Source organism: Eupeodes corollae, chromosome 3, assembly GCF_945859685.1.
Source record: "Eupeodes corollae chromosome 3, idEupCoro1.1, whole genome shotgun sequence".
NCBI lineage: Eukaryota > Metazoa > Arthropoda > Insecta > Diptera > Syrphidae > Eupeodes > Eupeodes corollae.
This window is the reverse complement of record NC_079149.1, coordinates 30056703-30084190: the sequence shown is the minus strand read 5'-3', so window position 1 is coordinate 30084190 and position 27488 is coordinate 30056703. Positions and strand designations below refer to the sequence as shown.

General features: G+C 37.9%; 3 protein-coding genes across 4 annotated transcripts; all 3 read right to left on the bottom strand.

The window, feature by feature from the left end:
• Positions 1 to 7319: 7319 nt before the first annotated feature.
• LOC129952043 (uncharacterized) lies at positions 7320 to 12699 on the bottom strand. 2 transcript variants are annotated; one of them, XM_056064469.1, is made up of 3 exons: positions 12320 to 12699; positions 8148 to 8295; positions 7320 to 8040 (listed from the first exon to the last, which is right to left on the bottom strand). In XM_056064469.1, exons 1-3 carry the CDS (start codon positions 12374 to 12376, stop codon positions 7556 to 7558), a joined length of 690 nt encoding a protein of 229 aa, XP_055920444.1. In that variant the 5' UTR covers positions 12377 to 12699; the 3' UTR covers positions 7320 to 7555. The 2 variants fall into 2 exon arrangements, with proteins under 2 accessions (XP_055920444.1, XP_055920443.1); XM_056064468.1 differs by lacking the exon at positions 12320 to 12699 and adding an exon at positions 8407 to 10925.
• Positions 12700 to 18602: 5903 nt separating this feature from the next.
• Positions 18603 to 22229, bottom strand: LOC129950394 (uncharacterized). The gene has a single exon (XM_056062336.1). The coding sequence runs from the start codon at positions 22227 to 22229 to the stop codon at positions 18603 to 18605; it is 3627 nt and encodes a 1208-aa protein (XP_055918311.1).
• Positions 22230 to 22422: 193 nt separating this feature from the next.
• LOC129952482 (uncharacterized) lies at positions 22423 to 25653 on the bottom strand. The gene is made up of 2 exons (XM_056065073.1): positions 25169 to 25653; positions 22423 to 23980 (listed from the first exon to the last, which is right to left on the bottom strand). Exons 1-2 carry the CDS (start codon positions 25182 to 25184, stop codon positions 22599 to 22601), a joined length of 1398 nt encoding a protein of 465 aa, XP_055921048.1. The 5' UTR covers positions 25185 to 25653; the 3' UTR covers positions 22423 to 22598.
• Between the last annotated feature and the right edge of the window lie 1835 nt (positions 25654 to 27488).

The window sequence follows — 27488 nt, the reverse complement described above, 5'->3', positions numbered from 1 at the left end:
ATGGTCGCAAAAGCTTAACTATTTCCTCAATCAAAATCCATTCGTTAAAATCCAGATTAGATGGGGAAACGACTTTAGCACCTATTTGCCATTCAGTTCACTTCTAATTCGGACGTAGAAATAACTGACATTTTCATTCTTGCTTGCTCTACGTAGTGAGCCGTTATGCTTATAAAGCATTTCGTAGTCATTCTATGAAAACTCCCTGAGTGCATTTTCCGCAAAAATGAAATAAATAACTACTTCACTCGAATTTTCAAAGCCTTCTTTTTTTTCAAATTAGTCTGTTTGCGTAATTGAGAACATTCTCGTTCGGCAATTGATTTGAGGAAAATAATTCTCCTTGAACAGTTTGTAAAGGCCGAAGCCTTTGACAATTTAGTTTCAGACAATTGCATATCTCTATCCCATTTGAAAAAGATTTTATTTTGAAAGTTACATTATAAGCACGACTAGATATTTGTGATTTGAGCAAATCAAGTAACTCATTCGTTTGGTCCTGCTCAGGATGCTGACTTGCAGCTTTAGCCGCTTGGATGTCTACACGGAGAAAAATGATCGGTTAAAAATACCAGAAAACTCGTGTAAAATTAACAGAGTGAACCTGCTAATATAGCACCTGCAAACTCAATCTGTTAAATTTACACGAGCTTACTCGATTAAAAAAAATTGGTAAATTTTACCCACGTCCTCGGTTGAAGTGTTCTAAATTTTTATTTGCCTACTTCTCGGTTAAATTTGTCAAAATTGGTCTAAAATTATTTGGTAGGAATAGCCTAGAAGTTTGTAAAAGCAACATATTGAATTGCTTAAAATAACCTATTAACTGGTTTAAATTTACAAACTTAGTTAGTTGCAGCAACCTATTTTCTCGGTTATAGTTTTTAGAACTTATGGAAATAACAAACCATTTCGGTTGAATTAGCCTATCCACTCGGTTGGAGTAGCCAATCTACTCGGTTGAAGTAGCCTATCTAATTGGTTGGAATAGCCAATTTACTCGGTAATATTAGCCTTTCTACTCAGTTGGAGTAGATAATTTACTCGGTTGAAGTAACCTTTCCACCCGGTTAAAAAAGCCCATCGACGCGGTTGGAGTAGCCACTTTACTCGGCTGAAGTAATCTTTTTAGTCGGTTAAAATAGCCCATCTACTTGGTTGGAGTAGCCACTTTACTCGGTTGAAGTAACCTTTCTACTCTGTTAAAATAGCCCATCTACTCGGTTGGAGTAGCCAATTTAATCCGTTGAAGTAACCTTTCTACTCTGTTAAAATAGCCCATCTACTCAGTTGGAGTAGCCAATTTACTCAGTTGAAGCAACCTTTCTACTCGGTTAAAATAGCCCATCTACTCGGTTGGAGTAGCCAATTTAATCGGTAGGATTAGCCGTTCTACTCGGTTAGAGTAGCCTATCTACTGGGTTGGAGTAGCCAATCTACTCGGTTGAAGTAACCTTTCTACTCGGTTAAAATAGCCCATCTACTCGGTTGGAGTAGCCAATTTAATCGGTTGAAGTAACCTTTCTACTCGGTTAAAATAACCCATCTACTCGGTTGGAGTAGCTATTTTACTCGGTTGAAGTAACCTTTCTACTCGGTTAAAATAGTCCATTTACTTGGTTGGAGTAGCCTATCTACTCGGTTGGATTAGCCTTTTTACTCGGTTAGAGTTGAATTCTGTAAACCAAGTGATAGCCTACTTTAACCGAGTTGATGGGCTACGTATGTAGCTTACCTGTGATTTTACAGTACATTACGCTTATTTGAATCATATATAATATATAAAAAAAAAACATTTTTTGTTCAATGGTTAAAGCATTATAGCAATACAAAATATTTATTAATCAAATAAAGTTAGCATAACATCATATTTACAGTGTTTTTAGATAATTGTATACATGTATTATATGTGTATTCATATATATAAGTATAAATATACAAATATTTTTTATAAGTTTTAAATTAATAGTTTTATATTGCTTACGACATTAATTTTATACTTAAAAATAAATTTAATGGTTTTATGAATTCATTTATTGTCTGTACAAGATTTTGAAATTAAAATTACAAGTAAAAATAAATACATTAAAATTGTTTCGACGCCATTGGGGCAGTGGACTGTATAAATAAACCCGAAACAAGAATAAATAAAAACACAATCATTTAACGTGGAAAAAGGCAATGCCCAAAAAACCACGATCTTTCCTTTATTCAATTAAATTAAAACCTAAAACGAAACCGTTCCCTCTCGTTAGCCCGACTCGGTCGAGTTCTTTCGTGCAACTGACTAAATAAAAGCCTTTTGCTTACTCGCAGGAAAGCAAAAGCATCTCTCATCGAACCTGAAAGCTCTATTCTCTTTCAGTTCGATACAGTCCCGGCGAAAACCTAAGGTTTTCTACTACTCTGTATATTATTTATAATTTCTTATAACTAACTTAAATATTACATGATTACATATTATAATTATGTTTATCTTTCGTCATCTCTTTCCGTTGGCAATATGCAGATCTTCTGTACTGGCCTCGTTAGCTGATTTGTTGCAGTCTGGATCACTACGTTTCGGACAAGACCATCTTTCCCTTTTATTATCCTCAGGATTCGTCCCAAAGCCCAAGCTGATGGTGGGAAGTTCTCACTTTTGATCACGCATAGTTGTCCCTCCTTCACACCGTGCTTCTCTCTTCTCCATTTCTTTCTTTCCAACAGAGTTACTAAGTACTCCTCTCTCCATCTTGTCCAAAAATGTGCGAGCATTGTCTTTCGTTCTTTCCAAAGCCTTACCCCATGAGAATTCGGCAATTCGCTGGTCAAAAACGGCAGTGGCAGGACTAATGGTTCGCCAACCAAAAAATGTCCCGGCGTTAGCGCCTGCAAATCGCCTGGATCGTCGCTTAACGCTTGCAGCGGCCTTGAGTTCAAAATGGCCTCAATTCCTACCAAAAGAGTCACGAATTGCTCATACCCTAGGACCCGCAGGCCCACTACTCTCTTGAGATGAAACTTCATCGATTTGACTGCTGCTTCATAGATCCCGCCTTGATGCGGTGCCGCAGGAGTCATGAACCTCCATTCTGTCCCCTTTGCGCCGACAAAGTCGAGCGTCTCCTTTCCATGCCAGAGCTCTTTTGCTTTTCGCAACTCTTTCGCTGCACCAACAAAGGCAGTGCCATTGTCGCTATAAATTCTCTCGCATCTTCCTCTCCGGGCAATAAATCTTTCGTAACAAGCGATAAATGCTACTGATGTTAGATCTGACACCACATCAATATGTATGGCTCTCGTCTTCAGGCATACGAAAACGGATACCCAACACTTCTGCCTTACGATCTGCTCGCCTGCTCTGTCTATCGTTTTGATTTCAAAGGGTCCTGCATAGTCTACCCCTGAATGCAGAAATGGCTTTCCTGGTGTTACTCTCTCTCTCGGCAAGTCAGTTGCGTTTCGAAACGATGGTTGTATCGGACACACACCACACATTTGTGTAAAAATCTTCTCAATTCACTTCTGAGTCTTGGGATCCAAAATCTTTCGCGTATATGTTGCATCATAACCTGCACAGCTCCATGCTTTGTAGCTGTATGAGCGCTATCCATGATCAGCCATGCCAACCGTGAACCACTAGGTACGATTGCTGGATGTCGCCTCTCGTATCTCATATTCGCTCTGTCCAGACGTCCTCCAACCCTTAGAATGTTTTTCTCATCTAGTATGGGTTTCAAGGATTCTATATTGCTTCTTTCCGGTAAACACCTATCTTTCTTTAAGCATGAAATGTCTTTCCCAAAATATCTTTCCTGTTCTTTCCGTAATACATGATCCATTGCCTGACTCTTTTCAACAGATGTCAGCTGAATACATGTTCTTTCGCTTCTTTCCCTCAGACGCTTAGAGCGCCTATAATTCTTTCCATATTTTCTTTCCTCCTCTATCCGTCGCTTCACCCTTGCTCTTAGTGAATTGACATACCGAAAAATAAACCCTATTATACCTATCGCTTTCTCGAGCGTGTGTGAATATTCAATTATAGACACACTCTTTCCATCTTTCGTACGCATCGATAATGGTTCTGAGAACTTCATTATCGTAAGCACTTTCATCTCATCCCTCCCCCCATCTGAAACATTTGGCACAAAATTTTCAAATGTCCAACTCGATTTGGGTTGTATGAGCCACTCTGGTCCGTGCAGCCATAGTCGACTCTTGATTAACATCGACGGCTTCACTCCTCTACTTAGAAGGTCTGCTGGGTTGTCTTTCGTCCCAACATGTCTCCATCTTTCGATCTCGGTATTTGTTTGTATGGATGCAACTCTGTTTGCGACGAATGTCTTCAATTCACATGGCGTTTTATTGATCCAGTGTAATGCCACCAGAGAATCTGTCCATAGGTGATACTCCACCCCTCTCCATTCCATCGTCTTCATTACATCGACGACCAGTCTTCCTAGCAATTCCGCCGCAGCCAGCTCGAGACGTGGTATTGTCACTGTCTTTAATGGTGCCACACGCGTTTTTGCTGTCAATAGCGTGGACCATGTCTCTCCATTTGGCTGTTCGGTTCTAACATAAATAACCGCTCCATACGCCTTCTCGGACGCGTCTGAAAATCCATTGATCTCTTTCCGTACTCTTGAGGTTGCTCCAATCCATCGATCTATCCTTATGTCCTCCAAGAAGACAATCTCTTTCCAGAATTCTGTCCATCTTTTCATGGAGCATGTGGACCACAATCATATCCCAGCTTTCCGTGGGGATACCCTGGGCCTTCAGCTGCCTCATTGTCTCATGGGTTACATTTGACATTCTTTCCAGCTCAGCAGCTCGCGGATGCTCCATCAGCGATGGTAGCCTGAAGAACTGCCGAAGCAGCTCCCTACAGGTGGCGTATTGTCGACTATATACGTCGTTGAGGCGCTGCCATGCCTCAGCGTAGTTGCTCTCTGTGAGCTGCCACTCTCCCAGCGTCCGAGCTGCCTTTCCCGTTAAAGAGCCCTTTAAGTACGCGAACTTATACGCAGGCGAGATGTTCTTGTTCTCGTGGACGGCCGCCAGGAATCTGTCTCGGAATCCCTGCCACTTTGTGATGACGCCATCAAATTCGCCCCAGGTGTTTTTCACATCGTGCTGCGAAAATGGCATCGACACCTGTACGGCGATCTGCGGCGCGTCCACGTCCTCTCTCGGCGTCAATTCCTTGACCCTCTCCTTAAGGATGGCTGAGGCGTTGAAGTACGACTCCTCGGCCTCCGCCACCTTCCTCTCGACTTCGGCTGTTTTAAGCGGATCGTCCGCTGCCACCAGCCCCCTCTCCATTGCCTTTAGCTGGGCCCATGACTCTCCCAAGGCCTCCAGTCTTACGGCAACTCCCTCCTTTGGACAGACGCCCAACCTCTCGGAACGGCAAAATGACACCATCCTCTCGATGGCGTTAACAGCCGCCTGGAAAAGGTAGCCATAATTTTCCTCAACTGGCTCCATCTCTCGTTCTTTCCTTTAATTATAAAAAAACATATGTCATTATTATGTGGACATATTAATTGCTGAAAGAATAAATGCTGAAAATCATATATATATATAGGAGAATCGGGTCGGACCTTTCTTGTTTAAAATAATATATAAAGACAAAAAAGCGAGAACATAAAGAATAAATACAAAAAGGAAAAAAAAAAAATGTTTCTCAAAGACTAACGAAAAGGACCCGACTCAATCCAAAATAAAAATAAGCTATAAATAAAAGGTCGCGACTCAATCCGCTCCTGGAGTGTGCTGTTGCTAGTGTTGTTTTAATTGTGCCTTCCCCCATTTTTTTGCTTGCAAGCTCTCTCACACACAAACGTCTCGCATAACCATGCTTTTGATAACGTTGTTCTCTCCCCTCTCGCACAAACGTCTCGCATAAACATGCTTTAAAAACGTTGTTCTCTCCCCCCTCGCACAAACGCCTCGCATAAACATGCTTTGAGAGCGTTGTTCTTAATAATTTAATGTTTTTGTCACATTTTCTTTCCATTGTTTTATTTTCCCAAACCGAAAAAAAAACACTTTCCTCTATCGACCGGCGACAATTTGTCGGCACACAGCAACAACACACCCGAAACTGTACACCAAAGAAAAATATATTGTTTCTCACCTCTCCTTTAATTTTCTCAAAAAAAACTTATTTTATTTTTTCTTCTATCGTCTTTGTTCAGCTGAATCGCTGCGATCAAATCTTTCCCGTTATTAATCTCTTTCGATCAAAAATATTTTGTAAATATAACACTGATTATTCGTTTTTAAATTTAGGAACACACAAAAAATCCAACTTACACCGCAGAACGACGCACATTGAATGAATATTTTCATTCACCACTGCGTGAACCGTCTGCGCTATACATTATGTGTATCTCTCTGTGTGTTTTTAGTCTCGCGTACGAGCACTGTACCCTTTGTGTATCTCTCGTTCGGGGTGTGGCTTATGTCATGTGACCGCACACAAGTTTGTTGTTCTATATGCTAAAGGGGAAAAATATAAAAGGAAAAAAGATACCTAATGGGGTTTGTTTTGCAGCTGCATCATTGGGTTTTTTCTTTCGTCCATTAAATAGAAAAGAATAAAAAAACGGACTTACCGATTCTCTCCAAATGCTATCGATGTGATATTTTGTGGCGTACGTGATTTTACGTAGCCTCTTACCCATGTACATATGTGTATGTATATATCTTTCCATAGAATGCTCCGAATGCTATCGCTGTTTTGCGGCGTACGTGATTTTTGCGTAGCCTCTTATCCATATACATATGTATGTATATTTCTTTCCATAGAAATGCTGTCGCTGTTTTGCGGCGTACGTGATTTTGCGTAGCCTCATACCTATATACATGTATGTATATTTCTTTCCATAGAATTCTATTGTTTTTTTTTTTGATTCCCGACACTGATACATATCCGGCTCGAAGGACCAATGTTTCGACGCCATTGGGGCAGTGGACTGTATAAATAAACCCGAAACAAGAATAAATAAAAACACAATCATTTAACGTGGAAAAAGGCAATGCCCAAAAAACCACGATCTTTCCTTTATTCAATTAAATTAAAACCTAAAACGAAACCGTTCCCTCTCGTTAGCCCGACTCGGTCGAGTTCTTTCGTGCAACTGACTAAATAAAAGCCTTTTGCTTACTCGCAGGAAAGCAAAAGCATCTCTCATCGAACCTGAAAGCTCTATTCTCTTTCAGTTCGATACAAAAATAGTTCAGTTGTTTATTTTTCAAAAATGATCAATTAACATACAGAATTAAATCTATTTAGCTTAAGCCTTAGCCTTACAAAGGGATGGTTTTGGTATTAGGAATGGGACTTGGAAATGAGTCGAAAAACATTACGACTTCTTCTTCTTAAAATGAAAAATGAAATGAAATCAAAACTATTATTAGCTTTGTGAAGACAAACGACTGTTGTTTCAGACCACAAAAAAAAAAACAGTAGTGTCTCTCAAAACTAAGATAAGTGTGCTTAGACTATCGAACTTCGATAAGAGGATAAAATGAAAAATGAAACTGAAACTGGTATTCACTCCGTCATCCCTAGCTCAGAGAGGAGAGTATTGGTGGCAGTGGATGTTTTATCATAACGGGTTTTTATTTTATAGAAACCGTTCTGAATAAACATCCACGTACAGGAACACTCCTCAGGATATTTAGCGTTAAGGGTAAAAATTATTTTTATACACGCATCAACTGCTTCAACAATTGTTGGAATGAAATATCTATGATCATTAACAATTACAAAATACGATTTGACACTATTCAGTGACTCACCAACCGCAATGATGAAAGGTTGTAATGTTAGATTGTATTCTTCAAGCCTGTGTTTCCGCGCAGAAACAGCTTCACAGATCTCTGCATCGGTTTTAACGTGAGTGATGAATGCCTCCCGCACTTCGGCTTTCGATGGTCTCCAAACTTTTTTAGTAGCTCCTTTGAGCTTAAAAGTGTTTACGGATAGTAATGAAGGAATACTGAGTAAGGCTCCAAGGTTGCTTGAATCCTCGGAAGCTGAAATGAAATATAAGGTACATCTTTAGTCAGTAAATGCATATAGAAAAAAAATCACAAAAACAAGTTAATTGATAAGTTAAATCGTAATTTGTAATTTTACTTACTTTTCTCAAGGGACAGCAAGTTCTGGACGCATTTATCCCTTCCTGTCCTTTTTGCAGCTAATTGGAATATTTGTGTTTTATATGTTGCGAAGGACTCGATGAACCCGTTGTAGTTTTCGGGATACAGAAATTCGAAGTCCTTTAACAGCTGAAAAAAAATGGATATGATTAAATTACGTATTCAATTTGATTAAACAAATTTTGAAGAGAAGTTAATATTATTATATATGTGTTAATTATTAAATAGTGAGACATTTACTAAAAGATATCCGGTTGGCTTTTTCAAAGCAGGGAACTCCTTAAGGTAATTGTCAATGGTCATTTGCTTAAGTATATGCAGACGTGCCGGTGTGGTGGCCACCCACTTCTCCTCTACCGTAGTCCAGGGATGACTCGAATTTCTCAGCCACTGAAGGGCATCCTCGCAATCTACATCATTTAGCAAATTGTTTGTTTCCTGGAAAATTTCCAATTGCGATGAACTTGAAGTTGAAGGAGATGGAGAAGAAGAATATATTCTTGATCGCTTTGGGATAAGGCCAGATGCCCTATATTTCCTTTTCAAATTATGAATTTGATCTGGGAGCTTTCCTCCCCAGCGGCTTATAATTCCACGGCTAGTTTCAGTTATGTTGTTGATCAAATAAACTGTCTTTTTTTCCGCAGTAAATAGGTTGGCAATTTCATTTGTCCAATATGAATAAATTTTGTTTGTGATATTTCTTTCCGGATGATGTTGTAAAATATGGGTTCCGATTAAGCGGACAAGAATTAATCGAGACTTATTGTCTAGAGGAGTAGATTTAGGAACTGAGAGCAAACCTTTTCCTTCTAAGGTTCTTTCAAGCAGTTCTGTCAAGCTCTGAAACGGAATAAATTATTAACCCCTAATAAAAGTTAACTATTTGGTTATCTTAAAATAAAGTCAAGTTTCAAACTCTTAAATTATCAAAGTAATATATACTCGCTAACTTGAATCAGGCATCTTAAATGACTTGAACAATTTCATTTCTGTCCCTTCAAGTTAAAATAAAGATACTTTTTTGAAACTCTTTAACTTCAACGTTTTTTATTTTTTTCCGGAATGTGTATGTTCCTGAGGCGTTATTTATCCTCAAGTAATTATCTGCAAGAGTTTGAAGTGCGGGAAGTAAGTGTTTGGAAATTTGGACAATAAAGTTAGAATGTTGACATTCAAACAAAAGCCCTTAATAATAATGAAAACATATATAAACCCAGAACTCTTTATATTTGTCCAGTAACAATTCAATGACTTAAACAGGCCTCACTTTGTATGTGTTCAAGTTAGCGAAATTCTACTGTATGTATTATGAAATGTTTTATTTCTAGAGGCCGTATTGATTTAAGTACAATGTAGGATTGGATTGGGAAAAAGTAAAAGTGAAAAATATACAAACGTACGAGTTCCTCGGTTGAATTGTTATTTGTTTTTTCTTTGCTTTGCTTTTCAATCATACTTCCGCTTCCTTGAGTAAAGGAAATCAGCTCATTAAATGGAAATTCTTGTATGTTAGCAGATGCTGATTCTACAGTTATATCAGATAACTGTGTTTCAAAAACCTGTAACACATTATTTAAACCTTTCAATGACGAATGATTAATTCTACTGTAAAATAAATGTAACAAAACTAACCAAATCGTTTTCAGTGCTTGGGTACATTAACTTTTTATACTCCGACAAGTTTTTAGAGAATAAAACTCGGTGTCCAATGCTAGAAATTATATCTCTTATATCTTCCGGTCCAAGAAGAGCCAATGTCATTAACGAAATATTGTTTTCTAAGATGAGATTGAAATTTGTGTCAGTAATGAGAATATTGAATTTTAGACAATATAACGTTGAAATCAATAAAATAACTTTATTTAACGTGAATCCAAAAGTATTGTGAAGGAAAGACCTAGTAAAAAACTTCGACGTTTAGTTTGTAGTTATTTTCATCATATAGTTCATGCCGAGAGTTGCCATTAACAGCATTTTGAAGTGCGCAATTATCTTAAAAATTTTAAACTTATAAGTGTATAACAAGTATAAGAATGATAACGGTGTACTTTTAGAATATTCAATTTGTTTTCAACTTTCTCTTAAATGAATAATGACTTCAACGAATTTAAGAAACTTTATTTTTTTAACTGACTCTGTGAAATTGTTTCAAACGCAAACAAATTTAGTAAAGTTGCAGGGTAACTGCACCAGTCTCCGAACAGGCCCCAGTGTCCGGACGATTTTGCCTTTATGTGAAATAAAAGAAAAACTAAGCACAGAATTTGCAAAAAAAACAACAAAATACAGAATCAATAACATTTTCCACATATACATACGAAGTTTCAAACCGATCGAATGTGTAAGGGAAAAGCTATGGGTGATTGAAGCAGCAGCCGCTGCTGTTCTGCTGTTTTCTTAGCAAAAAAATAGTGGCAGACCTTTGACAAAAATGCTGGGAATAGTTGATCTTGTGCGATTTTGTAATCAAATGGTGTTTGTTCCAAAGAAAATATGTATAATGAACTTCCAATAACCAAAGAAAATAAATTGAGTTTTGCATTTTTGCACAAAAAAAGCGAAAATCTAGTCTCCGGACAGTTCCAAGCCTTTACTTAATTTTTTATTTATGTTCAAATTCTTTTTGAAACCCTTAATTTCCTTGTTAAAGGTACTGGTTTATATCCAGAATTAAAATTTTTCATTATCATCCCTCTAATGGATTAAAAATGAAGAAAAAAAACTCTAAAAATTATATTATCATTTTTTATTCTCTGTCACACAAACACAATATTTTGAAATCAAAATGATTTAAATCGATGATTTTCTTCACTGGTATGCATATGCATACAAAAAACACAAAAAGAAACCAACCAAAACCACCCTATCGAAGGCATATTATTTGAATCTGATGTGCATAAAAAACAGCGCATCAGTTAAGTGTTGAAAGATTCCAAGTGCCTGAAAACGGGTTTGGAAAAAAGAAACAATAACTAGTTAACCTTGAAACAAGTAAGTAGGTATTTCAGATGCATTAAATTGCTATGGTTTAGTTGTGTAGCGTAGATAGAGAGGATACGAATAGTCTTATATTTTTTATTCAAGATGAATGCAGGCAACTTAAAAGCAAGCCTTGCAAGACATTATTTCGAAGAAATTAGGTGTCAGTCAAGCAGCAATCAAGTTTGACGAAGTGGGTTCAAAGTCGCCGGAGACTGGTACAGTTACCCTATTTAACACTATTTACAAAGTTATGCATTTTAATAATTAAAAAAAGTGGAATAAGATATGCGTTTTATTTTCTAAGATATCTACATTGAGGACTTTTTTCGTCTCATGTGCAGATATTTTGAAATACTGTTACGGCAACTGTGCTCGCACACTTGTTTTTTATTTCGAAAAAATTATTTTTGTTCTTCATTTCATTACAAAAACAAATTGACAGGAAATTTGTTTTTATTTTGTGTCCTTGAATTTTTTGAGAAATGTGATACTAGATTCATGCCACACACAGAAAGTATGTGTACACAATGTATGCGTAAACATAAGGACCTCTTTGTGTCTGAAAATGATACTTTCAGAACTGGTTTGGAATAATTATATGTGTATTTCATATCCCTTAATTGTTGTTTCTTTATGGAACAGAAACTGTTTGTTTTACTATGTGTTTGATTTTTTTTCGAATTATCAGAAAATCACAACAAACTTTCAAAATACTTATTTGGTGTAGCACAACCAGAACATTGTCGTTGCTAGTTTATTTTCTAGAGTGATTCATTTTTTCTGGTTGCAGTGCAGTTATTGCGGTATTACACGACGCATGTTTTATTTGCATGAATGGAGTGCGAAAGAAAAAGCAATACAAAAAATAATTGAAAACAATTATAATGAGCGTATCACTGAATCAGAGTTCAAAACAAAATAAACTACAACTGCGCGTTAAATACATGAGCCGTGTAACACCGCACTTACACACTCTCTCGGTTATGGTAAACGAGCAACTCGGTTAAATTAAATAAGAAACTGGGTAACTTATGTGAACACATTTACTCGATTAAAATAAACTATCACTCGGTTAATTATCAAACTTTTTTGTACTTTAACATATTGTTATTGTAAATAGTCGATTATTTTATTTTTTAAACAATTAGGTAATGCAAAATAAACTTACCTTCAAATTTTGGAATGTATGCTTCAAGGCCCCACTGGCGCAACAGGCATGCCACATCCTCGTCCATTGAAAATGGATTCCACTTCTAATTATTGTTCTGATTTTTTAGAAAACACTGTTTCACACACAATTCTACAGTTTTTATTTAAATTGACCTTCCATAAACAACACTTTACCTTGGTTCGAATAGATAATATTTAATTAAAACACTTAAGAGTTCAAAACGCGACTTAACACTTCAACTTCACATCACAGAATGAACTGAGTTCAGAAAATGAAATGCGTTGTACACGATGCACATAAAGTACATGTAACCCTCTACTCGGTTCATTTAGCACACTTGAAGGGTTCATTTAGCACATTAAAAGGGTTAAATGTATATGGGAGACGCCATATGATATAAGTATTAGTATCTGGAGCAGCGTTGCTCGGTAAATATAACCCATTAAAACGTTTAAATAGATTCCTCACACATGTAACAGTTGGCTGTAGTTTACCCATTTACTCGGTTAATATAACCCATTTACTCGGTGAATATAACTCATTTACTCGGTGAATATAACCCATTTAAACGATTAAATAGATTCCGCATACATGCATTGTAGTCTACCCATTTACTCGGTTAATATAACCCATTTACTCGGTGAATATAACACATTAAAACGATTAAATAGATTTCGCACACATGCACTTTAGTTTACCTATGTACTTAGTCAATATAACCCATTTACTCGGTAAATGTAACCTATTAAAACGATTAAATAGGTTCCGCAAATTAGAACAAATATCACTCAGTAAAAAGAAACAATGACTCGGTTAAATTAAACGAATCGATTATTTATTGTTAACCCATTTAAGTAGTAAAATTAAATAAATCTTGTGGGTTATTTCAACCGACGTACTCAGTAAACTTAAACAACTTACATTTTAGGTGGATTTAAACAAGAAGGTTGTTTAATATTAATAAGGTATGTGCTAAATTAAATAAGTTTAATTGTTTAAATAAGCCAAGTTACTCGGTTAAAAGAAAAATTTAGAACATTTCTTATCTTAACCGAGTTTCTCGATTAATTTAACAAAGTTTGTCGATTAAAATAACCTTTTCGGACGGTAATTTTAAATAATCTCATTTAACCGAGTTTACTTCACTGTTTTTAACTAAACTAACTACGTAGTTTTTAAATAAGACTACGCTATTTTTAACACATTTTTTTTTAACCCACCGAAAAACGCACTCGGTTAAAAATTATTTTTCTGCGTGTACCAAGTACTTTCTGCTGCATCAGCGCGGACGTTGGCCACCAAATCTCGAGGTCAATGGTGATTGACCGAACAAACAAAATACATAGAGATTGAATGGTACTTAAAAGTCTCGTTGGGCATCAGTAGCATATTTTACTCATATAGAGTTTTTATTTCAAGCAAAACATTGTGGTACTTGTAAGTACCGTCGGTCAACAAAGGGTTGCGTGCTGGGGTGATCCTGTTGCGCCGACGACACTACCGCGACGTCGCTTGTTGCCACGAATACTTTTCGTTGGTATTACCACTCCAATGAGCTCGGTGGCTGTGTTTCTTATTTGATAATCCTTTAAGGGTGAAAATCTAAGCTAATCCTACCTCATTATAGAAATGTAGCATTAACTTACCCATTTGCAAACTCTGGAATCTTTTGAAAATAATTGAAGTATTAACCGTACCCCTTGGTTTTAAGAATCCTAGTACCAACTTGTCCGACGACACGCAGATGAAAAAAATCTATCCAGAAACTTTTACCACCGCGACGGCGGTCAAGTACAATTCCTTTTATGTGGAACTAATGGAATGGGATGAACAACGGATATGATGGCCAAATCGGTACGGGACGAAATGAAACATTGTATTTCCTAAACGCACCTCAGAAACTTTTGGCCCTCATCACAATGGCGTTAAGCTTAATGCGCATGCATATCGCTAACGACTTAATGCGTACACTTGGAATATTTTTGGTCGATACAAATTATTATCATCGATTTCTTCGGTACAATTGAACTGTTACTTGCTAAAAATGTTAATTCTCATTAAAATGTGAATTAAATACATAATGAAGTTTGTTTGGAAGGATTTTTTGTTTGTTTTTTCTTTGCTTATGAAACTATCATGGAATCTTTATTTATGTTTGAGGTTAAAGGTCTTTTTTCATTTCTCTTCTTTTTCTGAAGGTACCAAATGATGTTTAAGTTGGAGTGAAGTACTGTTTGCTTCAACTTTAGTATTTTCGTCTTCCAAAAAGTATGACCTCAAAACGTTGCGGTTGATTTTTTGATTGATGGACGTACTCGGGACCTTTTTGTATTGGTGAATCGATAACTGTCATTACCACGTTGACTGCCATCTGACCCACCAGTAGGCCAGAGAAGAGACAAATACTCGCCGGAATGCAGCACAAATTATGAGAGATAACATTAATAATACATTTGCACAATAAGTTATGAAAAATAAAAAGATAACCATACATACGATAACTTAATTTATTTAAAACCAAAAAAAAACATTACAAAAAACGAATTCAATTAAGTAATTTATGCAATCGATATCGAATTTTTGTTCAAATAGCTGATTGTCTGATGTCTGATTGTTTCGGCAACTTGTCTAACTTTGATATAAGAAAGCTTATCCAGAGCTCTATACATCCGTTTAGTATTATATGCCACATCTTCTGCCACTTTTGATTGGTTTTCATAAAACTTTTCACTTTTACATAAAAACTTTTTTGAAGTTCAATCCACTGCCTCAAAAGATTTGCCGAATCCTCAACTTTTCAAATTTGTTCGTTAGTTTTAAGTTTTTCCAAAATAATCTTTTGGATGTCTCCCCTTACTTCCAGTTTGTCCAATAATGAAATTTTTTTCATAAACGGTAATAAACTTTTCAAGAATTGAAGCACCCAGTGCAACAACCAGATAACTCCACTTTTTGAAATGTTGAGCAAATTAAAAAAAACTATCTCAAAAATAAGAAATCGAACTTATTGCAAAATATTAGTTAATTTTGAAATGAAATCATCAAAATGAATTTATTTAATTCAAGATATATCAAAAAATTGTACATTTAAGTAAAAAAATAACTAAATTTGTTTTTGGACTTGTCCTGTTTTTGCACCGATTTTATTATGAATTAAAAGGGAACCTCGTTGTCATCTTCGTAGTCTGAGTTTTCAGCTTCTTGAACTGACTGCTGCGACATCAAGTTATTGTAAAAAGGCATATCCGCTGGAGGAACATACTTTTGCGCCAAGTTTATGACATCCTCATATTTCTTGGGGTTGAGGGAAAGATTATTTGTATATAATAGTTTTGGCTTAAAGGGGTCACCATGCAAGTTTGCTTTTATTTCTATGTCGTATGTCGTAAATGGCCCATGGTGACCAATGGAAGCTGAAACGCTTGCCATATTTTCTTCTTTTGTGTAGCAAAATTTTCGATATTTCGAGATGGTCCACTTAATACGATCTTTGTTGGTCACAGTTTTCTTGTAAAACGGAGCCAGGCTCGTTTTAAAATCAAATATGTCCTTATTGCTCACTGATATCACTTTAAACTTTTTGGAACACTTTTCCACTAAATTCTGCCAGTCCTTTGGTAGATAAAGACGTTCTACTCGTCGTTTTTGTTTTTCTATAACGCCAAAAGAGCGATCGCAGGGCAAAAAACTGTGTCCCGGTTCTGGTAAGTGATGTTCAATAAGGCTTATATTTTTGTGTTTTACAAGAGCATATAAATATTGCACCAGAGTGTTGTTTTTATTTTGAGCGCCACAGTTATCGGAAAATAAATATAATTTTGTCACAGTTTCACTTAAAATGTGTTCAATGAAATGATGCAAAAAGCTTATGACTTCATTTGGACCCTTTTTCCCGATGGTCTCATCATACATGTACATGTAGCTTTTCTTGGTACTGCATTGAAAGATACAAAAATTAAAGACCCATAACTGCCTTTTATAAAAGACATCACCGGATGGTATTAGTGGAAGTGGCAAATTTTGTTGATAATCAAAAGAAATGCACTCAACTGTCAAGTCTTGTAGGCACTCGGAGCTTCTTTCGCGTAGATCATCATAGAACGCTTTAGCCTTCTTTTCGTGAAGATCTTTTGCAACCTTGAGTGCACGTTTTTCTTCCTCGGAATCAGTTGCAGCTATTTTCTTTTCATGACTATCACACGTCTGACAAGTGTCTGATCTAGGTGATCCAAAAGAAAGCTTGAAATTTTTTGCAAAGTATTCCCTATAAAAATCGTAAGTAACTTTTGGCTTTGGGTTACCATTTTGTTCAGTCATCAATGCAAAAACGCTTGGCTCAAACTTTTCTAAATAGAGATTATACATTTTCCTTACATTTAATTCGGAAGGTAAGTACTTCGATTCCTTATTTTGGCTGTAGTGAGAAGATCGTTTTGGGAAACTTTTTATGTGGCTGTCAATATTTTGGACAACATCTTCTGGAATCTTATTCACTCTGTTGGTGTGACGACCTCTCATGTCAGAGGGCCCAGTTACTTTTTTAACCAAAAAGCTTGAGAGTCTTTCGATTCGACTTTTATGGACTCCATGAACCGAACAAAATGCTTTTTTACATACCTCTATTTCATGTTTAATGCCCCGTATAAAATATTTATTTTGGAATCTCCTCACCTCATTTCCACTTGCAGATCGACGCCTCTTAACTGCATTTTGCCTTATCAATCCACACAAATATGCGTCTTGTTTTTCTTTATTTCCCAGCTTATTGAATTCATGAAAAACTTTTGCATACAGATTCTGGCGTCCAGCGTCAAAGCATTTTTTCTTGCAACTGCATGGCTGGCCCATTGTTTTTGCTGCTACGGTATTTCCCTTACGATTTGTGTACTTTTTGCCTTCTGCTCTCTTCCTTTTAGCTACGTTTCTTTTCCACGCTTTCTGATTGCGCACACGCTTTTTACCTGAAGCCATACAAACCAATAATATTACACTGAAAACTCAAACATTCGAATGAATTTATTACCTTTTTGAACAGGTAAGGCATCAGCACTACTCGATGTCTCTTCATCATGAGATCCATTTTCATATTCGGAGCCCGATATGGAAAAATCTGATTCACTATCACTCATTTTTTTTAATTACGTACCCTCGCACCAAGAATTAACTGAACCAAATGATACATTTCAAAACAATACAGTAGATTCAAGCAAAAACTTTGTTATACACTCATAGCTGTAAACCTCGTTAACTGTTATGAAAGCGGTGCAAAAGCTTACTTTGTTAAAGCGGTGCACAAGCATTAACTGTGTTGAAAAGCGGTGCAAAAACAAGACAACTCCAGGAGATGTCTTATTCTTGCTCCGTTTTGAATAGAGTGATAACTCCAAACCCGAGTTTCCTTATCCAAGAGTCAATGGATTTGTAATTTTTTTACACCGAACGATGCAGGATTTTTTTTTTTAGTATTTCTGCATTAAAAAACATATTTCGAAAAAAAGTGGAGTTATCTGGTTGTTGCACTGGGTGCTTCAATTGTAGATCGTCGCAGTCTTCCTCCTTTTCCATTTCATACTTAGCACTGAGTGTAAATATTAATTTTAAGCAAGTAGACACTGCTTTCACTATTGAATTAAGTACATATTTATTTTCATTCACTATAACAAAATATGATGTAATATTGCTTAAGGGCTCACCAACTGCCAAAATGTATGGTTGGAGGGTGAGATTATACCCTTCGAGTTTTGTTTTTCTGCTCTGTATTGCCTCGCTGATGCCAGCATTTGATAAATTTGTGAGTAATAAAGACCTCCCTCACCTCTGATTTCGAAGGCCGCCAAACTTTTTTTGAGCTGCCCTTCAATCTTATGGTGCTCACAGAGAGCAGCGATAGAATGAGGAGGAAAGCAGCATGTGTTCGCACCATTATGAATCCGATCGAAATAAAAGACTTTAACTTTTTGTGTGGGAAAAAGTATATCAAAAAAACCCACATTTATTCTCCGGCATAATGGCGCACAACAACCTCTCTTCCCTAGTGGTCGAGAGCAACTAACTTATTCTTATTCTAGATTATTCGTGTATAATGCAATACATTGGTTAACAAAGACTACACGTATGGCCAGGGTTGCCATACGTAACAGTCCCGGCAAAAAACATGGTTTTTTAAATATCATTACATTTCATATATTAAGATTTTATTTCTTCTCCGTTGGTAGGATGCACAGCTTCTGAATAGGTCTCCTGAGCCTATTGGTGGCCGTTTGTACAACAACATTGCGTACTAAACCGTCCTGGCTAGGCAGCAATTCACATACTCGAGCCATAGCCCAACTCGTAGGGGGAAGTTCTCACTCCTGAGTACTACCAGTTGTCCCACTTTGATGTTCTCCTTTTCTCTTCTCCATTTTTTCCGCTCCTGCAAGGTGGTGAGGTATTCTGATTGCCATCGTACCCAAAAATGCTGTATCATCCTTTGCAGTTCCTTCCACAGAGCAGTTCTTACTGAATCCGAACGATCGTCCAATCTGAAAGGAAGAGGTAAAATTAACGGTTCACCTACCAAAAAATGTCCCGGCGTTAACGCCTGAATGTCCATAGGATCCTCACTCAATGGGTGAAGAGGCCTGGAATTGAGAATGGCTTCGATTTGAGTAAGGAGTGTTCTAAATTCTTCCGGTGGCAACATCCTTTGCCCCATGATTCTCCTTAAGTGAAACTTCATAGATTTCACCGCTGCCTCATAGATCCCTCCTTGATGCGGGGCGGCTGGTGTCATAAACCTCCAGTCCGTACCCTTCCGGTGCAAATGATCTAACATGTCCTTATCTGAAAAGATTCTTAATGCCTTATTTAATTCTTTTGATGCGCCAACGAAAGCCGTTCCGTTGTCGCTGAACATTTTTTCACATCTTCCCCTCCTGGCAATGAACCTCTCATATGTAGCTATGAAGGCCATAGAAGATAAATCCGTGACAGGCTCAATATGTATTGCTCTAGTCCTTAGGCATACAAATATTGCAACCCACCATTTTTCCCCTTGTCCCTTATTCTTCCTACCTAATTTTCCAGGCTTCCCCAATTGGAACGGCCCTGCATAGTCTACTCCCGTAGATAAAAATGGTTTCCCCACCTGGACTCTTTCTGACGGTAGTTCCGCCATCAATTGTCCCTCCATTCGTGCATTTAATCGCACGCAAACCACGCACTTGTGGATGTAATTCCTTAACCCATTCCTGAGTTTTGGTATCCAATACTGTTGTCTGATGAATTGCATCATGACTTGGATCCCTCCATGTTCTGTACTCCTGTGTGCATATTCCATTAGCAATCCTGCTAAAATTGATCCATTTGCTACGATTGCCGGATGTTTCATCTCGTAATCGATTTCTGACCTACCTACCCCCCCCCCTACCCGCAAGATATTATTTTTATCCAGTATCGGCTTTAAGCTTATTATTTTGCTCTTCTCCGGAAGTGCTTTTCCCGCTTTTAGTGCCGTAATCTCCCGATTATAATATTCCTGTTGACTAATTCGTATTAGATATTCCATGGCTCCCGCCTTCTCCTCTCTTGTTGGTGGCATTACTTCCTGTGGCCCCTTCCTCCTTTTTCTCCTTGGTTTCAGGTTTCTCCTGCTTTCAATCCAATTGTCTATATATCGGTTTACATAACTAACGATGTTCACCGCCTTCTCCAGTTTGCTTACATATTCCAACAGAGGTACTTTACCCCTTCCTCTCCCGAGGCCAATGCTTATTGGTTCCTTAAATTGCGAAATTGAATGTATTTTCATTTCGTTTTCCATCTCCTTGTTAATTCCTTCCATTATCCCACTCTTTGGCCACTCCTGTTCTTCCTTTATTATCCAACTAGGACCGTGAAGCCATAAATTATTGCCTACCAATTCCTTTGGTAACATCCCCCTTGTCAACAAATCGGCTGGGTTCTCCTTACCATCTATGTGGCGCCAGTTCCTTATTTCCGTATTTGCCTGAATAGATGCTACTCTATTGGCAACATATGTCCTTAAGTCCCTTGTTTCTTTCCTTATCCAGTAAAATGCTGGACTTGAATCAATCCATAGCACATATTCCGTTCCTTTCCATTCCATTGACTCCATAATTTCCTTTATCATCTTTGATAGTAACTCCGCTGCCGATAACTCCAAACGCGGAATGGTCACCATTTTCAAAGGTGCCACCCTTGTCTTTGACGTTAAGAGTTTGCTTGTTATAACTCTATTTCCATAATTCGCTCTCAAATATACTACCGCCCCTAACGCTGCCTCACTACTGTCCGAAAACCCATGGACCTGTATACTTGTACTTCCCCCCGAACCTAACCATCTTTCTATTTTGAAATTTTCTAAGTATCTGATAGAATCCCAAAATTCCGACCATCGACGTTCTATTTCAGTCGCTGGTCTATCATCCCAATCAATTCTTGACCTCCATATATCCTGAATTAATATTTTCCCTATGATCGTTACCGGTGATATATAACCGTTCGGATCATATAATTGAGCTACATGGCTCACTATTTTCCTTTTTGTTATAATCCCGTCAAATTTGGGATTTTTAACCATGAAGGTAAATTTGTCCTCTTCTATCAACCATTTCAGTCCTAAAATGGTTGTCCCTTCCCCCTCAGAAAACAACAATGTTTTTTCTGACTCCGAATCCATAGCTTGTATTACAGCATTGCTGTTTGATTTCCATTTCCTCAATTCAAATTTAGCTCCTTTTAATATTGTGTCGATTTCCTTTGCTAATTTGATTGCTTCTTTGACTGTATGAGCTCCTGTTGTACAGTCATCTATGTAGAAGTCCTCTTCTATTGCTTTTGCTGCCTTTGGATAATTTTCCTTTGCCAGCCTGGCCGTTTCTATCACTGACCTAACAGCCACAAATGGTGATGCTGTTAGTCCAAAGGTGACTACTGTGAGCCAATACTCCTTTAGTTTTTGGTTTGAGTCCTCTCTCCAAAACAATCTTTGCAAATTCCATTGCTCCTTAGCGAGTTTAACTTGATTAAACATTTTCCGTATATCCGCATATATTGCGATTCTATGTCTCCTGAAACGCATTATTGTTTCCTGCAGGTCCTTCTGCATCTTCGGCCCAAGCATTTGAATGTCATTGAGCGATATTCCATTATCCGTTTTACAACTAGCGTCGTAAACGATTCTATTGTCTTTTGGAATGCAATGGTGTGGTATGTAATACACCATTTCTCCTTGTTTTGGCCTTTCCTTAGCTTCTGCTAAATGACCCAACTGTATCTCCTCTCTCATTTTTTCTATATAAATTTTCCGGATCTCCGGATGCTTTTCCAATCGTTTCTCTAAATAGAAAAAACGTCTCAACGCTATTTCTCTGGAACTTCCTAGTTCTTTTATTTCCTCTTTTATGGGTATCTTTACGATAAATCTTCCTGATTCGTCCCTCCTATGCGTTTCTTTGAAATGCTTTTCCGCCAATGCTTCTTCCGAATATTTACTTCCTGCTCTGATTTGGTCTTGTTGCCATAACCGTTCCAATAATTTATCTAGCTGATCCTCTTTCTTATATTGAATACATGAGATTGGTTGTCCAGTTGTCTCATCTCCTTCCTCTCCAAATACAACAATTCCTAGTGTTGTCTCTATTAAGGTAGTACCATCAATATTCCTTTGAATCACTGACATGACTATTTTTGCAAAAAATCCGACACCGAATAGCATATAAGTAAGATTCGGTTTGCTAAATGTGGGATCAGCTAATGGAAGGCCATTGGTTGGGATTCCCATCCTCAACACATCCAATGTTGCTGATGGCATTGTTGGTTTCCATCTGCTTTCTTTTGGAAGAACCCAAAATATTTCCTCCGTAAACTCCTGTATTTCCGAGTCATACCATGGTAGTACCATTGCCTTTGTCCATTGCTTTATAGTAAACGGTTCTCCGTCTATATCTACGGCTCTTTGTTTTGTGGAATAAACTGTCAATTTATATTCCTCTACCAGACTATGACTCACCACATTTGGTTGTGACCCTGTATCTAGGAACCCTCTTATAGGTCCTATATTATAATTTTCTCCTATCAACCTCACTAATAAGGTTGGCATAAATGAAATTTTCTGACCTAAAGACAATTGAAAATCCATAGTGTATGTTTCAACTTTGATATCATTTTCTTTATTTTTATTTTTCCCAAATTTTAATTTTTTAATTGTTCTTCGTTGGCACTCCCTGCCCTGGTCCTCCAGCTTCCGTTTCCTTAGACCTTCCTGGCCTAGTCATTGGTTCCTAGTCTTGATTTGGGGATTCATGCTCTTCCTGGCCGGCTCCCTCAGTGTGAAGATGTCCTGCTCCGGCTGTTTGAATGGACATAAAACACTATTGTGCCTCGGGTCCCCCTGGCACGGTAGTCTTCGGCATTGTATGACCGTACATTGCTCTTTGCTATGCCCCTTTTTTAAACAGTTCGGGCATAGCTTCCTTCTCTGAACAAAATTTTTCCGCGCTGACAGATTTAGTGCCATGAATTCTGGACAATGATATAGGCCATGGGCCTCTACCCCACATGCTTCACATGGCGCTCGCACCACTGGCGTCGTCGAATTTGGTGCTCCTGTCCTTCTTGTATTCCCTGGCCTTCCTGACAGTCCTGCCACGGGTGCTCCTGCAGCCCTTACCATCCTGGTGTCTTCCAGCGATCCTGCTTGCTTATCGAGAAAGTTCAACATCTCGGTCACTTCCGGTGCCTCCGAAGACCGTTGCAGTTCCCACTGTCTTTTAGTGTCTGGATCTAATCGCTCGTGTAGACCGAACACAAATACCAGTCCCCAGTGTTCCACTGGCACCTCCAGGGCCTTGAGCTGTCGGATGACCTCATATGTCTCGTTTGACATTTTTTGCAGCTCCTTGGCCGTTGGTCTTCCTGACAGGAACGGCAATCTATTAAATTTGCCTAATTGCTCCTTGGCAATATGGTAAGGCTTGTGATATAGCTGGTTGAGGCGTTCCCACGCCTCCTGGTAGCTTCCTTCCGCCAAGTTGCTCTGTCCTAGAGCTTTCTCTGCGTCTCCTGTCAGAGAATTCCTTAGATAGGAATATTTGTATGCTGTAGACACCTCCGGGTTGTCATGGATGGCAGCCTTAAACCGGTCCCTGAAGCTCATCCAATCCGACAGGGCTCCTCCGAATTTCCCCCATGTAGGCCTTAGATCATGCTGCTGCATTGGCAATGTCAGGCTCACATTGACTTGGGGCGCATTTCCATTTCCGCCTCCGGTGGCAGCTCCTGCCGCCTCCTGACCATCCTTGGCCGTGTTTCGCAAATGCTGACGCAATATCTCTGCCGTGTCGTAATACTCCTTCTCGGCCATTTCCATTAGTTCTTCCAAATCCGTCAGAGACTCCTCCTCTGCTGTCTCCACCAGTGTTTGGAATTGTTCATTGGCCTTCTGCCAAAGCTGTATCAGCCTGTCGCTCCTCAACAATATCCCATCCCGGGATGCCGTGGTCGCCTCCTGCGATTTGGCATAGATTGCTAGCCTCGCTATCCCCCTCCTGGTCGACTGGAATAGCTTGTGCTCGACCTCCTGGTCTTGCTTTCCAGTTGTCTTCCTAGACTCTTCCTTTTTCTTCTTGTTGGCAGATGGATTTGATCCTGCAACTAAATGAGTAGACAAAAACGAAACGAGTATTACTTTTTATGACCAATGCATAATTAACGCCTGCCTAATTGTATCCTAAATTCCCCTAATTGCATTCTCAATGCCCGCAAAACTGCCAACTACATCTTGTGTGGCATAAATCAACTTCCCTACCTGAGAAAAACAAAAAAAAATGTATATTCCAAGTCCACCCGGAGAATTTGTAAAATTTATAATATTGCACATCCGGTGCTTAATAAATCCAACTCTCTTCCTGAGAAAAAACTAATTTTGTATGTCCCGTCCCCAGGAAAATTTGAAAAATTGCACATCCTGTGCTATGTAAATCCAAAATAATTTTTTCTAATGAACCTTTTATCAGACCCCTCAAAAAAAATTTCAAATTTCCCATGTGTCTGTCCTATCCCAAATACCTTCAAATTCTGTTATATTCCTTTTATCTTGCAGCCAAGTCCTCCTGGTAAATTCCATAAAATTCTGCACATCCTGTACTAGGAATTCAAAAAAGTTTTACACATCCTGTGCTAGCAAGATTCCAAAATTCTGCACTTCCTGTGTCAGAAAAACTCCAAAAATCTGCATGTCCTATGCCAGAGAAATTAAAATCTGCACATCCTGTGCTAGTAACATTACAAAATCTGCATATCCTATGCTAGAAAAAATTCCAAAATCCGCACATCCTGTACTGCTAAAATTTCCAAATTGCATCTCCTATGCTAGAAAAGTTTCCAATCTGCACCTCCGGTGCTGAAAAAAAGTTTCCCATTTTGCATTTCTTATGCTAAAAATTAAATTATATATGATCCCTTTTCTTTTCCTAAAAAATCCCAAATTATTTTTGTACCCATTAGCGTGGACACAAATGTAAATTAAATTCCCTTCCCAAGACAACAATTATCCCATCCAAAACATCTTCCTTAGACACAATCCCTATTTTATCCACCATAATATCTTCTTTATCCTATATCCACACCACATTGTTTCCTATAATTTATATTTTCCTAAAATATTTCCCATAATTTTATGTACACCAAATTATTACCTATAATTTCATATCCCCGCCTATAATTCTACCGTGTACCTCCAATTCTTTTCTTCATTTGCCTGACCACACTTTCACCACACAACACAACACTATTTAATTCCATTGTTTTATTTATCCTTTTGGTTTGTTTTAATTCACTCACCTTTTTTATCCGCCATTCCTGTTTTGTTTTTTCCTTGTAATTCCAAATTGTTTATAGCTTTAATACTCAATTATTTTCCTGTTTTGCTTTTTTCTCCAGATCCTCCTTTTTTTTCTTTTTAACTTCCAAATATTATTTCCACTTTTAATTATTTCTAATTATTTTTACTTTCAATTATTCTTTTTATTTTTTTGCTTCTTAACTCGCTCACTTCTTGTATGCAACTAAATTAACTAGAGGAAAATTTGCACCGAGCGACGCCGCCGCCGCGCCGTCGCTGCTGTCGTTCTCGTTCGACGTGATGTTTTTCTCTCTCTTTATCTAGTGCGATGGATGGCTGATGGTGGTGGTTGTTTTTAGTATTTTATATACTAAGTCGAAGTATTAACACTCGACCGGTTTTGTGTTGTTGGTGGTGGTGGTCTGGTGGTTGAAATTTGTTTTCCCCCACCTAGTTTTGTGATGTGTCGTTGAGTTACTTGTTTAATGCAAGCTGACAAGGAAACGTGGGTATTTCCTTGTGATGTATGTTATATACTTTGGCACTCCATGCCAGACGCAAACCAAAATTCTATTTTGCCAAACTGTACATTTGCAAGATGTATAGATGGCCTCACGCAAACAACAAAAAACCTAATTGAGCAATCTATGCATTTGTAAGATGCACAGATGGTCAATTTTAAGACACAAAAACGCAAGAACAAATAATCATCGACCAATCTGTGTGGTTGTAAGGCACACAGACGGACGAAATAGCCGCAAATAAACGCAATAAAACAATACTTTGACCAATCTGTGTGGTTGTAAGGCACACAGACGGACAAAATAGACGCAAATAACGCAAAAAAATTATATTTTGACAAATCTGTGTGGTTGTAAGGCACACAGACTGACAAAATAGACGCAAATAAACGCAATGAAAGTAGTACCTTGACCAATCTGTGTGGTTGTAAGGCACACAGACGGACAAAATAAACGCAATAAAAGTAATATTTTGACCAATCTGTGTGGTTGTAAGGCACACAGACGGACAAAATAGACGCAAATAAACTCCAAAACATAACGGAATTTCCCAATTCATGCGTTATGTATGATATATAGATTTATATTTTCTTCATGATCAAACTGTACATTTTCCAGTTGTACAGCCGACCATGTTACCTTAAATTTACACGCTCCTGCTTCCTCCTTGCTCCTCCTGGGCTGGTTTTCTTTGTTTTTCATCCTCCTAAATGGTTTCCTTTTGCTAGATAGATCCTCCTGGTACTGGTCTACTTCCTTCTTTCACTACCGCGTTCCTCGCACTGTATTTTTCCATTTTTTCACTCCCGTGTCTTTAATCCATAGGTCGCTTTTTCTTTTTTTTTTTATAATCGCGGCTCGATTGACCATAATGTTCGCACCATTATGAATCCGATCGAAATAAAAGACTTTAACTTTTTGTGTGGGAAAAAGTATATCAAAAAAACCCACATTTATTCTCCGGAATAATGGCGCACAACAACCTCTCTTCCCTAGTGGTCGAGAGCAACTAACTTATTCTTATTCTAGATTATTCGTGTATAATGCAATACATTGGTTAACAAAGACTACACGTATGGCCAGGGTTGCCATACGTAACAAACTCCTTCCATGTATACATTTCATAGCCGTGCTCTTCGTACCATATTTTACCCCTACCAAGCAAAGCAGCTTTCACACGTGGTATTACATCAAAGTTTTGCAGACGGTCCCGCTCGATTCTAGCGTTAATGTCAGAGCACCACTTACTCACATCCACCCTAGAATGGTCAGGGTCAAAACAGGGAAACCCAACATTGTCGTCTTTTGATTGACGCTGTGACGCTCTCAAAATTTGACTGATTGCTTCAGCTGTTATTGTCATATGTTGTTGACCACCACTTTGATGGGACGTATTCTCGGCAGCCTTTTCACCTACTTCTGCTGCGCTCTTAGGACGAGCATCACAGCGGTCAATATTTTCATTTTCCATAATTTTTCTTTTTTTTTTTTTTCTCTATTTTGTATTGCCAACGAAACAAACAAAACAAATTAAAAATAAAACTCACCCTTGTTTTGGTGTTAAAGAGCTTTTGCTTCAACTCGATTTGAAGTCGAATACCTATTGTATTTGTATTTTGTATGATGAACGGGGATACTCTTAATATAACGTACAAGAGAATTTGATAACCATAAAAGAGAAAACACAGGCAGACTATCTTTTAAGTTCGTATTTAAAATTGAATGTACAAATCAGGGACTCACACACACGAAAACGATTGGATTGAGCAGTGTTAGAATATCAGATCCATACACACGA